This window comes from Vulpes lagopus, chromosome 11, assembly GCF_018345385.1.
Source record: "Vulpes lagopus strain Blue_001 chromosome 11, ASM1834538v1, whole genome shotgun sequence".
Lineage (NCBI taxonomy): Eukaryota > Metazoa > Chordata > Mammalia > Carnivora > Canidae > Vulpes > Vulpes lagopus.
The window spans coordinates 37,253,037-37,269,886 of record NC_054834.1 but is presented as its reverse complement, the minus strand read 5'-3'; the positions used below and the strand labels follow the sequence as shown (position 1 = coordinate 37,269,886).

The following is a 16,850-nucleotide window of genomic DNA, read 5'->3' as shown; positions in this document are numbered from 1 at the left end:
CACAAATATTTTGCAAAAACCACAAATGAAGCGAAAACATAGGTGAGTTGATGACTCAGCTCGCGTCTGCAGTGTCTTACATAAAGGTAAGCTGCCCTTTGCATGTATCGAGTGTAGGAGATAAAAACTACATTTTTATAGCTTTTTGGCATTATAGAAAATATTAGCTATACCCAAACTGGGACAACTCTTTGTCTTATATTTCTGCTGTCATTTCCCAAAGTGTGGCATTTTCCCTCCAAAGTTTGCAATTCTATAGCACTGTAACACACACACACACACACACACACACACACACAATTGCATTGCCCATCACTTGCAATTGGAAGCTTGCAGCATCATGATGCCAAGCTATCATGAGACAGTCACTCGGTAACATGTACTATAAATTTTAATTGAGCATAAACACTTGACAAAAATTCTCCGGAGATATTTCTGGCATATTCTGATTGGCAATGGTACCATGATACCATGATTTTAATCCTTCTATAAACTTAACTGATGCCAATATAAATCTTATTACCTAACTTCACTAATCATCTAATTATAAACACCTGAAAACGTGAAAGACAATAATTTTAATGACCTGAAGCAAACCAATCTGCATCTTCAAAAAAATAAATAAGTAGAACACTTTAATAAAAATGCATCCACTGAAAAGATGCTGCAAAGAGACAGGCAAACTAAAATCCCAGGCTCCTGGGAACTCTATGAGGGCAATTTTGCAGGAATTCTGGAGACAGTAGCTGTGAAATTATTTCAAGATTAAGGGCAAGGTTTTCTTAGAAAAACCACCTTTCAGTTGTCATTTACTTTGATTAGGATGAGTTTACCAAGTCGAACCTTTCCCTCAAAGTCAAACCACACAAACCTTCCAGAGTTCAAACGAATCGCCCTTGCTTTCCCTACCATCTATTGAATTTTTTTAACGTGATCTTTTAAAGCATTTATTCCCCTTTCATTTCCAGTCTGAAAAACAAACCATAAACAAGTAATTTAGATCATTTTAAGATGTAAAGGCAACCGTGGTGATCAAATCATCAAAGGCTTCACAAAGAAGCAGTGTCAAAATGGCTTTTTGAGCTGAGAGAACACAGGCCAGACCAGATCGGAGCTCTAGGACCTCTGATCACACACTTTTGAAATATTCAGGATCTGAATGTACAATTCCTAATCGTGTTCATGGTGCTAACTTTCTCTCAGCCCTAAAAAGCCAAAACCAGAAAATCAGGATGGAAGCCTCAGTGTGCCTGAGTTTTAAAACTCCTGCTACCTAAATTCCTGAAATCATTTTCTGAAGACTGACCCAACCAAGTTCAAACTGGAGACACAGATATAAAAAGCCACATTTTTAAGTGGTTTTATGTACCCAAGATCATTTTATAATTTTTATCATTTATTTCAGGATCTTAGTGTCTAGGACAGTGCATGTACACAAATATTTTTGAAAGAATAATCAAGAAAATGTAGTTTAATGCACTAACTTGATTACTTTAATGATTTAAAAAATTGCAAAACAATGCATGTAATTTTTTCAATGCAACATGAAAAGTTACTATAAGCAATCAATTTGACACCAGAGAGTTGGTTATAAAAAACAAAATACACCTCCAAAATCAATGCTAAACTAATATCTTTTAAACTTGATTTCATTAACTATCATTAAACTATTTGCCCACAACCTAATTAAGGTACACCACAGAGGGTATTTAATAATACTAAACAGAAGGGGATGGACATTTCTTAGAAAGAAACACATAAGGCAAATGCTTATAAATTAACATTTAAAGATAGTAACTGTGGAATTAAAATGTAATTTTAGAATTTATATATTTCACAATGACTTGGATATTCTCAGTGTATGCAATGTGTTTTCAAGACTGCCACAATTAAACTGGCAGACAATACCCCTTCTAAAATAAAAAGTAGCAAAGTCTCAGCTTAAAAATCCTGTTATTCTAAAAATTAAAAAAAAAAATCATAAGCATAAGCAAAGAGTGAAGGAATGAATAGGTAATTTCAACTTAAGGCCTGGATATAAAAGATAATAAAGGTAATATATGTTACCAGGTCTTACTCGAAGGGAATGATAATTGTTATTGTGATTTTTAACATTTAAAATTATCCTTTAGTATAGATAATATTCTCAAACAGATCCATCTTACATAAATATCTAGAGCTGCACATATTTTTGCAGTGTCAGAAATCAGAGTAATGACATTTCATATACCCACAAATAATCCCTACATTTGTTTTACATGTGCTGAAATAGTTAAGGCATGTGTCTGTATGTGTGTATGTGTGTTTGTGTGTTTTTTATATATACTTATTTATATATATTTATATATATATATATAAAACACAAGTTCTCTAACTGGTTGAACTATTTCCCTATTTCAGACCCCCTCCTGGATATGACCAACTCCTAAAACTCCACGAGTTAGTCTAAACCTAATAAAACACAGATATCCAAATTTAAAAATTTTTAAATTTATCCAAATCTGTACTATATGCTATAATTAGCATAACTTAAAAAGAGAACTATATTCTTAAGTGCCATTTTTTTCTCTTTCCTAAATGAAATATTGATAAAGTGACTCAAAGGCCATAAATTTGAGGCAATGCCCAATCTGTTAAGCACATGCAGTCTTCTTAAATTAACTATGATCTTTGTGCATGTGCCGGCTGGCTTTCTTCTTCATATGTAGGTATCACTGATTGAAAAAAAAAAAGAATTTGGGGAGAGGGGTACAATCTCTAATGAAATCACCTATTTTGCCTCTTTGTGGATATGCCTACCTAGGTGAAAAATATAAATGAAGTCACGTAATTAAACACACACAAAAATCAACCAACTGCTAATAAATATCCTTTAGAGGTCGGAAATACAGACACTGAATGACCATCGACTTGAACTGGTAAGGAAGGACAGTACCTTTGCGACATTCACTGTAATCCTAGTTCAAGATTTATCCAGATCACATTTGTTCTGTTTTGTGTTCCCCTCTGAAAGTCTGAGAAGAATTTTCTGCCTAAGTTTGGAGTTTACAGTTTAAAACAGCGAGCGAGAGAAGGAGTACATGATCCCTTGCAGGCCTTCTCGGCACCTAAACAGAGCCATTTGCATAGTTCATTGAACACTGTTTAGTAAACACGGGGTGCAGGGACCACAGTGGCTTCTATCTTCCAGTCCTGCCCGTCCTTTTAAAAGCAAGGCAGGGGTTCTGTTTTTAGTACACACTTTGGTTCAGTGTTAATCCTGTTTTATGTTGTTCACACCTGCTGCTGACTAGCAGCCTGCTGATGGGCTGGGGCTCACGCTGCTCAGAGAAATCCCACTCACAGAGAAGCTGCACAAAAGCTACTGTACAGAGCTGCGAACAAAGCCTGACCGGGGCCCGGGATACAGGACCAGCAGACCCCAGCAAACCTTTCCCCTCGTTTGCAAATACGGCTCTGTTGTCCCAAGTCCACCACCCAACAATGCATGCAACCAATGGCTCTTTTTTGAAAGAAAGGACTGAACCCCATTGGCTTGTTTATATTGCTCAGCTTTGTAGGTCTTTTGGTAAAATTAATGCCCAGACAGTTAAAAAAAAAAAAAAGTGTCCTAAGCAGGTAATCAGGTGCATGTGCCAGGCACTCTTTGTGTCCTTACCAAAAGAATCTGTACCTGAAACAAACCTAAATATTAATTCAAAATACCCTATGGATGACCTCCCTATACATAGAATTCTACATCCAAAATGAACAGAGATACAAAATAATATGTTCTGCTACCGGTGCCCACCGTGTGACCAGGACAGTGACTTGGCTGCTCAGATGGCTCCCCTCCCCCAGCCCCCCGCCCTGCACTGCGTGTGCCTAATAGCAAACATCAAAAGGAATGACTTCTTTTTTTGATCTTAGTACCAGCGATAAATCAAATTCCGTGCCACAGACAGGGGGGAAAACGCACTACTGAGGAAAAACTCTGAGACTGACGGTGGGACCAGTTGGAGGCATTGGCTCAATCAAGTTCCAGTAAACGATGCCCACCCTCCTTCACTCTGAGACAAGCTGGACGCTTACCCAGAGTGAGGAAAACCTTACCCCGTCCCTACAGGACCCCAAGTCAGGATGCACTTTGGCCTGACATTTCCAGCCGAGGCACTGGAGGCCCCCTCCTTGTACCTGGAGACCGGGCCCACTTCCTTTCTCCCTGGGAGCCAGCCTCTGCCCAGAGGTGGCCAGTACAGCCCAGCCCCAGTAGGAGCTGCACAACCGGGGGGGGGGGCGAATGGGAACTCTGGCATCACTTTATTACATCTCCCGAAGCACCTTTTCTACCTGCAACAGCCAATAAAGCATCATGGGCTCAGGGGCCAAGTCAAGGTGTCCTGCGTCTGCCTAACCCACCCCAGTGCACAGATTTAATGGGGCACAGTTTTAATACTTCTCTGGAGGGAAGCACACAAAGTGCTAACTAGCATATTAAGGTTCTGCTAATGGACGAAGGCAAGGATGCAATGTTTGAGGTGTCGGCACCTATTCCCCAATTTGTTTCCTCTTCTACCCTTAGCGGTGTGCTCCTTTTTGGAGGGTCAACGCTTGAGTCCACTACCTGGTTTGTGCCACGCGCTTCCCCAGCAGAGGGAACATTCACATGGATTCTCAGAAGCAGCTTAGCCACAACAGGTGACAAGCCAGATAAATGCATACGTACTTCTGCAGCATGTATAATACTAGATACTTGGGAACTCTACCAAGTGTTAAAGAAAAAAAAAGTCATTGTTAAAAACAATACTATGATATACGTGCCACGACTGTAGACAAAATTCATGTGTCTCCCATAACCTGGCCCCGCCCACCATAAAACAAAATTAAAAAAAAATTAATAAACAACAGTTGTCGCTTTCGATCTGCTTACATGATATGAACAGTACAGGAATAAACTCAATTATTAGGTTGGAGCACATGAAAATGCTGATATATGACCATTTCTTGACCTACAGAAATGGCAATTGCATGGGGTTTCCTGAAAATATCATTAGAACCCTATTACCTCACTTTCACACACAAGAAAGGCTGACGTGTTGTCAGGGAATTTCATGATTTCAAACTTGACTTTCCTCTTGATTTGCCCTCAGATTGCCACCTCTAGTTTTGTTTTGTCTTGTTTCATTACTATCAAAATGGGACAATTTATCAAAATCTATTTCAAACTTGAACCTGCTGCTGATTTGGGGTCCTCAGGCCTTCGTAGCCAAAATTTCACTGGAAATCAAGTTTTGCACATGAGACGGTTGACATTTCCAGCAGAGTGTTCCCTGGAAGGCTCACTTTTTGAGAGGCAATCCCATATAACCTAAGAGCAAATGCCTCATTCCGAGAGCCAAGACGGCACCACGATGGAACGTGATGGAAAAACTCATCCTTGGTCCTTCACCAAAGGCCCTGAACCACAGAGGAGTCCTTTATCCCCCGGCCACTTTGTAAGTTTGCTCGGGACAGAAAGATTGCAGTGCATCAGCAGTGGTAGCAGCTTTCAGATCAAATGATATTCGGTGTTTTGCATGTCGTATTGGCGACGTGATGAATAACTCTGAGCTAAGGACAAGCAGCAGCAGCTGTGTGCTTGATCAAGGGCCTCTACCTGCCGCTGCCTCGCAGCGCTGCTCCTAAGCATGCCCACTTCTGAGGAAAGTTAAGGCCACCTTATTTTGATTATAGTGCTTTCCTCAGGCAGGAATTTTTATTTCGGTTTGAATCTTAAGCCATTACATTTCCAGTGATGCATTTTTATGTTTACAATTGACATCTTCATAAAAGAATGAAACCTTTGAGCAACAGCTCAAAAGCATGAAGGTTGCCTGCAGTAAGTACTTAAATTATTTTACACCTACATGGAGCCCAGTTGTTTTTAGTTAAAATTTAATAAACCTTAAACTGATGACCTTTCTTCCACGGAAAGGCCCAGAGTTGCAAAAACGAACTTTCCAATGAAATATATTTTAAGGAACTAGTGCTGAACAAAGGGCTATTTAAAGCTGAACGCTTTGTCAATTTATCAGCTTGTGAACCTTCTGTTCCTGGATTCCCCACTGCTGCTGAATGTATAGAACGGTGGTGCCTTGCTTAATCGAATACTATTGATTCGAGTGTGTCACAGTGATCTCATTGAGAGTAATCAATAGTAATCCAAAATCAATCAATCTGCTCTTGCACGATCATTTATCAAATCTGAATACACCAAATTATTTGTAGGCGTCAAATTACAAAGAAGAGAAGATGGTTGAGCTGGGAAAGTTAATGGTTTAGATTAAGAGCAAAACCAATCTCCCTCTCTCTTTTTAAGGGGAGGTGCTTTACAATGGGCGGTGGCTTGGGCACAATACTTTTATCTTCTCATTAAAGTATTCAAAATTTATAATTAATGTCATTCCACTCCTGAGAAAAAACAAGATCTCTTTCTTATATAGGACTTTGCTGGTTCAGCACGAGTGACACAAACATACGCATGCCCTAACTTATTTAACAGCAGCACACCAGCATTTTACAAGTCTGATAAGCTAAGTTTCAAATGCCTGTCACCCATATGCTGGAAAACAAGGGGGCTCGATTGACACAGGACATAACTGCATCTTCTAACATCAGAAATGATGTTTAATAGAACTGGAGTGGAAAAAGGCATACTTAATTTCTCCAGAGAATGTACAGCATAGATGCACCTGCTTATCAAAGAAGCTGCTGCTGATGCTGAAGGTTCCTTTATCAACATATTCACCTGTAATTTAGTCAAGGTAATAAATCCTTCTATTCATTATAGCACACTCAAGAGCACCCCTACTATTTAACTTGAATGAAAAAAAAAGGCACAGAGTGTCTAAAACATTTACTTTTGCTAATGTAAAAGTGTTGGCATTTTACTTGGTCCCGATAAGCTGGTGCCAGTAGCAGAGTGATTATTCTTTTCTTATTCAAAGCCTATCAGCATTTCGAAAAGCTCTCTCAATCTTATCAGGTGTATGAACAGCACAGTTACTGAAAACAGTTTGTACTGCTCCTCTCTCTTTCTGCCAAGCTATCTGATAAACCCCCAACTAACTAACTGTATTTACACACAATCACACACAAGTTGTATCTTCCACGCCCCTGTAGCCAGATTCCAGTTTGCCATGGATTTTTGTGCTGGGACATTAACTTGACAAAAATGTCAGCAGTGGGTACCCCAAACTGACAACAATCAAGAAAACACCATAAAAGCACTCAACTAGAATGTACAACAAACAGAAACAAAAGGAAAACAACTTATGAAAAGTTGAAGGCAATGTCTTTGGAATTCGAGTGGGGGGGTTAAAATACACTGTGTATGCAAACACGGATGAATATCATGTACTTACCTTTTATCAAAGTAAAGGATCCTTTAGCAAAACAAATGAACAGAAACAGAAATTTTAAAAGAAAATATTGCTGCACTTGGGGAGGGTTGAGGGAAGTGTTTTAGAGCTAAGCAGGCATTTCCCCCACATTTCAGATTATCTCAAAGTGGAGGCAGAGAGGTGCTATAACGTATGCAAAGTAAGACAATAGACAATATCACCGAACTTACCCCATAAACTGAAGACAAGATAGAAAGCAAGGCTGTCACATATGGTGACCACATTCTCAGGACAGATTTTCCAATCATTAAAACCCTCATAAATGCTCTAGACATTAAAGTTTTGTTCACTATAAGGAAATAAAAAAAAAATAAAAAAAAATACAATTTGAGTGTTTAACCTCTTGGTATTTTTCTCATTCTTCAGACTTAACCAACTGAACAGTTCCATATAAAGGTATGAGGAAAGAATCCTCATCCAGGCTCACATAAGTAGGTGATCTGCTCTCCATTTCTATCTATTAAAAAAGGCTTATACCGGTTCATGGTTCATACGAATTGAGAGACATACCTAATCATTTATGGGTAGGTCTTTGGAGCATGAAAGACAACAATGACATTTATAGAACATAAGAGAAATCTGAAATGTACTTGAACAACTGAATAATAAATTTCTGACCCTGGGAAAGAATCTCTGCTTGGGCTTCTGTGCATAAATTGTCCATTTGTTCCTCATCTCCCTTTGCTGAATGGCTAGGAGAGAACAGAAAAAGGCGGCCACATGCTCCCACCTGAGCCCAACTCCTGATTCTGTCTAGACTCCAAGAATAGAATGAGCCTTTCCTTAGATGTGTAGAGCAATAAGATGAATTAGCCAAGTGTGTAGTTCAGTACAATTCAGCTGATGGTTGCTTTTCCATCTGTGACACTATGATCCCATGACTGATGAGGCAGGTCTCATTTAAGTCTATGGATAAAGGGATGCTTCTGTCATTTCCTGGACCCAGTACCAACTGTATACAGTCACTTTCTCATAGGAAAAAGACACAATTCTCAACTACATGTATCTTTCCCTTTCTTTGATCATGAACAGTTGATTACAGGCATAATATTCCTCCTCAATATATCTGATCTGTTTTAATAGAGTAGGGACGATGAAGAAAGCATTGTCAGGGTATTCTTTCATTTATGGAAAAATGAACGTAATTTAACATGGTCAGCCTACATTTCTGGAGAAGTTAAAGTTCTGTGATAATTTGGAATTATGGAGGGCAAAGGGCAATTGATTAAAGCAACCTCACATTAGAATTTTTTTCTCTAAATGAGTACCTTGGTGTCCATAATTTTTCATATTACTCGCTATTTTTGCTAATTCTGGATGTACTTTTAGACACTCTTTTCAAAGTAAAATAAATTCTTATAAATACAAAATGTAAGTATCATAACTGCCATGAAAAGAAGACCTTTTAAAACATTTTAATTCACATTGTGAGTATAAAAAGCAAATACATATATTTAATGTGCCTTCTGTTTAATTTCTCAAAAGCCAGTATAAATAAGTAAAATCTTCCTAGAATCGATGAAAAAGAAATTTTCATATACAAGGGAACCATTCTGATCATGGAGGAGAAAACAAGTAATATGCTTCTGCCTATTTTCTGTGCATTAAGTTCTCTTTCAAATTTCTTTTTCTTTTTTTGTATTTTGAATAAACCATACAAAAAGAAAGCACGAGATTTTTTTTCCTCAGAAAATGTATGCAAAGTACAACAAAAAGAGATGTCCCTTGTTAAAGATGGATTGCCCATGCTCCTTCAGCTTCTCCACTTCTTAAAGCCTCTATTTACTTCACACTTAGGAGCAACTAGGTTCACCACATTAGAGACTTGTAAAACAATAAATCCCTCTGTTATTTTCAAAAGAGTAGAAAGATTTGAATAAGTTGCAGTTATACTCCACTTTTTTTTTAACAAAACTCATTATTATCTCTGCTGTCTGTATTCCCACAGAGTTTTAAGAGAAGTAAGCAAGCAAGCAAGCTGGTTTTCATTACACTTCCATAGCCATCAATCTCTGATATAACATGAGAATTTATCGGTAGCTTCCCTTTTATTTAGTACCATCTTAACCAATTGTTTGCGGGGAAGGTGTATGATGAAGCAAAGTTAAATTGACACATCTGTGATATGCCTGACAGCCTTCAGTATGCCTGGTATTAATTTGTTTTCTTTGGCTAGGTAAGTGCTGCCAAAGCATATTACACATAATGTGTACTTCCAATCAAAATGATGAAAAGTATATATGCAATTTTGTGTCACTCAAAGCAGTATAAGAATGCATAGAAGAATGTATGTGACAAAGACTGCCTTTTATAATTAAAATATAAATTTAAGTTCTTTTTGTTGTTGTTGTCACAACATAATCTAATCCTAGGAAGGCTCTCCATGAGTTTAACACTTTAAGTATTAAAGAGATTTTAAGTGCCAAAACCACAGCCATACATTGCATTTCTAACGGCCAGTGCTGAATGTTGCATATCTATATTCAAATGCACAGATAGATCTATGCCAGTATATTGAAGTGGACTTTAATTGACCAGTGAGAAGTCAATTTATTTAAAACTGTGCCTTTTCTTTTAATGCTTTGCCTTAGTGAGTTATCTTCCAAATATACATTCATTGCCATAAATTAAGATGGCATGACATCTGAAGAAACAAAACATAAAAAGCAAGTTTCCTCCAAACACTTTTTAATTTTTTTTTAATTAAAAAGGGGACTGTATGCCTGCAGGTGCATATATGTGCACACACACACACACACACATACACTACAAAATCTAAATCCTCTCAATTTGATGGTTTTGTATAATTGATTAGAAAATACATTTGGAAAATACTGGGAAATACTGTCCAAATCAGAGAAAAAGAAACACCTGACATTTCTATTAAAGAAAAAGTAGAGAGGAGAGTTGTGTTTGCTAAAACTCTGAATGGAAATTATTTTTAGTAGCTGACGTTTCCTAGATCTTAGAAAGTAGAAGTCGAAAATGAACTTGAAACAAGAATAAGATGCCAGGTAAATCCTTCAAAAGGCAAAGGCTGTCACTTATCACCCTCAGATAATAAAGGAGCTAACTTTGATCTGATGGACTGGCAAAAAGAAACAGCAGGATTTTAAAAAAAAGAGAGAGAGAGAGAAAAAAACCTTAAATTTGTTAAAGTGCTATTCATACAAGTAAAGATAAGAAATGAATCTAGGATTTCAAGCAAGAATATAAGTAGGAACAAGATTTACAACAGAAGAGCAGTTATTAGATCAGTGTTCTCTCCCAACCCTCATTCAGATTTACTAAGCAAAATCACAGATCTCTAAACTTACCTCTTAGAGTAAAATTCAAAAATTCTGAAATCTGTGATGTACTTTAGAGAAACAGAACACTTATTAGTTTTCTACATTTGCTTTCAGCAAAAAAAAAAAAAAAAAGAGGAAATGATGTATTTATGTAATGCAGATAAATAAAATTCCTATTTTGCATTTATTTGAGAACTATCATGTTTACACTTAGATATATTTGTCAGGCCCTCGTATTAAAAAAAAAAAAAAAAGAGCTGATTCAAAACTATTTCTTGGACATGGGCCCAAACCATTAAATTATGCATTTAATATAAGTAGTTTATTTCCTATCTTACAAATTATTTATGATTACTAGCTTTTGAATTTAGGAACGATAACAGTTAAAAATTCATAAAATCAGAAGCAAGTTCACTTATTAGGTTACCTGTTACCTGTCTTTCTATATAGTTAAACCAATTTAGTTTAAAATCAGACCTGGCAAATACCCGCAACACTAATTCCAGGTTAAAATCATGCCTGGCAAATTTAACTGGCAACTGATTGATTAGAAAAATACTTGAGATTCACTTTGTTATATAAATGTAATGAAGACTCTGAGCATCATACCTATAACATTCTACACAGACACCTCTTCCCATATAGGTACATATTTCACACGCACACTATCCATGCAAACCCACACGAATGTGTATATTCTCTCGGCTGCTCTGGATTTTAAAGTACCATATGTGTATTTATAATGACACAGACTACGTACATCCATATACACATGGCGGTGAAAATAATCAATGGCAAAACATCCGAAATGCAGTAAGAAGAATGACAGGCGGCAGAGATGCCTGGTGTCATCCCTGCACTATCAAATATACACATAAGTATGATTGGAGAAAGAGAACCTAAATATTTCACTGTCAGAGAATGTAGAGAACTGCAATTCATTTCTATCTCATGTGCTTTAGGACAATGACAATTTAATACAAGGCCAGTGGATGTAAAAGAGATAAAAAACTGAACACACTGGGCCAGTGTAATCAAAGATTTTCTCCAGAGAGCTGGCTGGGGCCGGAGCTCATATGCACTTATAACAGATCAACGTTGTATTGTTTCTCTCTTCCATGAATTTGCTATGAAGCAAGATTCCAAGCAAGGTTTATCGACTACAATGATTTTAAAGTTCCCCTGAAATACCTCAGATGCTCTTCTCCTCTTTCTAAATGCTTAATAGATGGCTCTAAAAAGTTTATTTCATATTAATTGGTTGCACAGAAATCATTGCTATTAATGGCCACTTGTCTGACCAAGTATCAACTGTAAGCACAGATTTTAATTTGTTTTATGAAATCATATAAGCAAAACCTTCAGTGCTGCGCAGCACTTTAAAAGTAAGACAAAGAAAGATCTTCTTTGAGTCACTAGGCTAAAACAAATGTTGAGGAATTTTTCACAAGTGATACGGACTTGCGACTGGGCATGATGCCTACCTTCCAAAAAGAAAGGTCTCTTCTTTGTCTGTAGTTCTTGCAGGAGTAAGGTATTGTGAAAGTATTGTTAAATAGACTCATAGAGAAGTTACCTGCCCTCTTTGATGAATAGCACCATGTATCTAAAATTAATTGCAAAAGTATGGCCCGGCTAATGAGATGGTCCTTATCTTTTCTCAGCACAGGAAGCACAAGTATTTTTCTGCTGGCTCAATATTTTATAAAAATGCTTAAAGTGTTATTAACTAAGTAAAAATCTGATTAAAAGACCTCAAAGACCCAAATTATCGTAAATTCTAAGACCTGGAAAACCTGGAGTTAAACCTGATTTCCTATATTATTTCCTTTTTAAACCTTAATTTCTTTTCTTTTTCACTTTGAAAAGAAAACCAAAGGGGGGAAAAATCTTTTCTCCAGCTTCTATTAGCATTTTTAAAAGCTGAATTACAATATCCTTTTTTTTTTTTATAAGATGGTCAATATGTATTACAGGTCAGATTAAATCAAAGAAATATATCAAAGGCCGTCAATTCAGAATTAAAAAAAAAAAAGAACAATGATACCTTATTGGGGGGAAAACACTGGAAAAATGATCATCCATGCAAGAGAATTAATGGATATCCACAAGGGCTTTGCTAATAACATGGGTTAATTACCGCTGCAACACACACAAGGCTCAGTAAATAAAGCAGCAGTGCCATAAACACATTAAGATGAGAAACCATCACTATAAGAACCAGCCAACACCATCACCCTTGCCTCTGCCCAGGAAAGGGAAAGCTGTTTCCCAGCCCTTTCTGGAAAAGGAGGATTTCTAAACTTAACCACCAAATGTACATAAGGTAATACATAAATACACTGACACAAAGGGCTGGTGAAACATGGGGTGCCCATCACTTACCACTCCCATTCTACATTTATTCCATTAACTCAGGAACACTTATTTTTGCTTACTCCAAGGAGAAAAAAAAAATCACATGTTACATAATACAGACTGTCTGGCTGTTTGGACTATCTATAGTTGGGGATATGTGCAGTGGTTATTAAATTTTCAGAAAAATAGAATTAATCTGTTTGCTTTAGTGCTGTGATGGGCAAGGTTACAAGACTCAACAGCTCAAGAACACTCACCCCTAAGTGCAGCTAGTTGTCACTTCCAGCAATTTACAAAGAAATCATCTGAAAACCCCACCTACACCACCTACCTTTAAGGCTGCAGGTGTTTTCAACAGATTTACAGAGAAGAAACAGGAGGAGAAGTAGTATGAGCTCCAAGTCTGGAGTTTAAGTGTTCTTTCTTAGAAAAATCAACTTAAAGTGTCTGTTTATAGTTTTCAAATAATATCACATCTAAAGTGACTTAGGCGAGCTCCCATCTTTCTCTAAAAAATTGTATCCGCTTGGGGCTTGGGTTTAGGCTTTTTGTTGTTGTTGTTGTTGTTGTTGTTGTCGTTACTGTATACATTTTTCCTTCCTGCCTATTTTTATCTCCTTATATTTTGACAGGATAGTATTACTTTGGGATAGTAGTGTTTCAATTTACATTAGCTTTTAATAAGAAGAGATGAGGCCGGGGATGGGGGTGGGGGCTGGAAATATCAAAAAACCCTGACAACAGAAAGAGTGGACCATTCGAAATAAAACTTGCATAGCTCCCAACAGGAATTTTAAAACACAAATCTGTTTCATTTGCACTGCTTAGATTTCAATCACAAGGCTGAATTTACTGAACTGTTCCCTCCTCGCCTTGCCTGTTTTGGAGTGTTTCAATTGCCTTTCCTTCTTCCAACAGCTGTGACAACTGTTAAAACAGTCAGTAAAATTAAGTCCGCTCTATAATCCTGTAGTCAATGTTACATTTTAATCAGAGGTTGAAAGGGATTCATGTGATGAGCACACTCATTTAGAATGATTAGACGGACACATATGTCAAAATGAGCAGATATATTATTTTCATCTATTTATGCTATCAGTTATTACTGCCATTAAATGTGAAACAAGCTTTCAAGTATTATGTTCTTTAATGTGCTGGCACATTTCCTAAAATAAAAGAACACATAGTTATAGGTTAACATTTTAGGCTCCCCTAATGGTGGTCAATAAATCGTACGAATCTTTTTAACAGCCTCCAAAACAGGAATTGCCTAATATTTTCCTCTGAAACTGCATAACTCTGGTTTCATTTCTATGTATACACACACGTGATAGGGTTTAACCCAGTACAATTACTATGAATATTAATAGCATGTATAAATTCTGTGGTTTATTAATTGAGACAGAGAGGCAGATGCGTTGCTTAGCATTAGATCTTTCTGTCTGTCCAGTGAACCACGTAACCATCAGAACTGCATCCAGACAATAAATCTGTATTTTTTTTAAAGATGACTTTTAATTGAGCCAAAAAGAAAGCTAGTTTGAATCTTGCGCCAAAGCCAAAAGGACATGTGCCCTGATTTCATTTAAATGCATCTGCTTTAAGAGGCTTATCTAAACTAATTATTCAAATTAGCTATAAGAAGTTAAATTCAAGAAAACTACTTTAGAACGAAGCCTCCAGGGGATTTTTAAAGTTTGTTTTGTTTATTTATCTACGGGAGAAAAGTTCAGAATCTGGGTGAGCTTGGATAACGCCTTCTCCCCCGACAGGCAGACATGTAGCCTCTCCAATTCTACAGCCCCAGGTGCACTCACCTTCAAACTACACTGGAGTGGGCAGTCCTACCTTTGTTTATTTTTCATTTTTACTTTCACACAATTCAAGGTTGTTTCTTGCTTTGAGTGTCTCAAACTGATGCAGGCACAACCTTCCAGTCTTTCAGTTCCTCCTACGTCCATCTCTTGGAGAATAATCCTTGTGCGAGAGTGTGTGTGAGTGTGTGTGTGTGTGTGTGTGTGAGTGTGTGTCTGCATGTGCACGTGCGAGCGTGCACACACATATCTACACAGAGACACTCAGATTCACACACGAGCAGCCACTGAGACTGCAAGTCACTTTTCATCTCTTACTTAATTACAAAGCAATGCAATATGCAGTCACTAAGGACAGCTAGTGGACATCTACCTATAATGCACTACCTCATCTTCGAGAGTTTTATATTTTCTTCACAATCCATAGAGAGCTGTTTGCCAAGAGCACTCTTTTCAGAATTATAACAGTTGGTATTACTGTAATGTGAAAGCAAAGCAATATAACTGACTCAACATAAAGATAATCCAGTGACAGCTCCCGTGGTATACTAATATTTTATCTTAACAGTGGGTTGAAATTAAGTTTACGACCTACTCATTTACACAAGAATGCCTGATTTACTTGTCCTACCCCCATCCACTTCTCCCCCAGATTTAGTGTTCCAAATATATATATATATATATATATGTATATATACATATATATATACACACACACATATATATATTCATGGGTATAAAGATATTCATAAATACGAATTAAACTGCATGTCAGAACAAAAGTACTTTTCTGTATCTTCTGGACATGATACACGACACAAATCTGCAATCTCCACATCGTCTGTTCAAGGGGAAATTTTAAAAGTCACTACTGTTTCTTCTTTAGTTTTTTTTTTTCCTCCCCTTAAATATTTATAATGTGTGAAAATCTCATGTTACTTAATGGACTGATTTGTCAGTTAAGTGCTGACTTAACGCTAACCATGCAAATAACATTATTCTAGCCCTGAATTGCACAGGGCTAGTTTTTAAATTGTTCTCTGAAGGAGAATTAGTAAATGTGCAATTTTGCCTCTAACTCTGCGCGGTAAGAAATGACAGGGAGCTGAAAATATCTGTCAAACTGCAAATACATAAGAGGCACTCAATAGTATAAATCATTTTGAATATTGTATTTTAAAACATCTTTCCTTGGGAAAATGGGTCCTAGTAAAAGATGCATTTTAACAGTTCACTAAGCATTTGTGCCAAGTGCCTATTCTTAGCACCTGAATAAGAAGTGACTGTCACACAGCTGTTTTACTGACAGTCACTGAGCTTTGCCTCAAAGGTAACATTGTAGTCAGAGAACAATTCTCGACTTACTGAATTAGGAGATCGCCCTCAACACAAAAGGCACAAGACAGACACAAACAAGCACTCGTGCACACAAAGTACCCAGGGCATTACCTGAATCAGTGTGCAGAGGCACCGTCCGCCCCCCCCCCCGCCCCCTGCACCCCCCTGCACCCCCCGCCACGCACCCCCACGACGAGTTGGAAAAAAAAAGGAAAGAAAAAGGTACCTACTCTTCCTCGTAGTGCAGGGAAAAAGACTCAGGAAGGCAAAGTTCTACCGAATCCATGTGCGACCGGCAACCATTATTTGTGCACCCCAGCTATAAATCAAAGTTTCCTTGACAGAGCACAGTTGCAATTAACACAAATGTTCTCCTAGTGACAAGCCTATGGGCACAGCCAGTTGGGACCAAAGCTCTCACACGCTCCTAATCAAGGACTTAAAGCCCCGATTGGAGCTTATTAATATGAAGTAGGGCTTTACATATGCAGTCCCCCCGGCCCAGCCGCGCAGCCGATTGGGGGGCCGCGGCCCAATCAGGAGGGAGGCGACGGGAGGCTGCACGAGCGAGCGGAGCCCGGCAGGTAGGCGGGCGGGCGGGCTGGGCTGCGCGGGCCCGGGACCCGCCG

The 16,850-nt window shown here is 37.8% G+C and overlaps 1 protein-coding gene across 34 annotated transcripts in view; it reads right to left on the bottom strand.

The window, feature by feature from the left end:
* Positions 1-16,850, bottom strand: part of ESRRG (estrogen related receptor gamma) — a 618,074-nt gene that overhangs the window by 207,888 nt on the left and 393,336 nt on the right. The window contains exons 1-2 of one of the 34 annotated variants that reach the window (XM_041722046.1): positions 16,452-16,531; positions 7,592-7,710 (exon numbers count right to left, since the gene is read on the bottom strand). The exons of 30 other annotated variants lie outside the window; for them this stretch is intronic. In XM_041722046.1, the coding sequence (XP_041577980.1) occupies positions 7,592-7,596 (5 nt within the window). In that variant the 5' untranslated portion in view covers positions 7,597-7,710; positions 16,452-16,531. Of the gene's footprint in view, positions 1-2,935; positions 3,596-7,591; positions 7,711-16,451; positions 16,725-16,850 lie in introns of those variants that run through there. 3 more of the 34 variants (XM_041722043.1, XM_041722044.1, XM_041722045.1) reach the window with 3 other exon arrangements.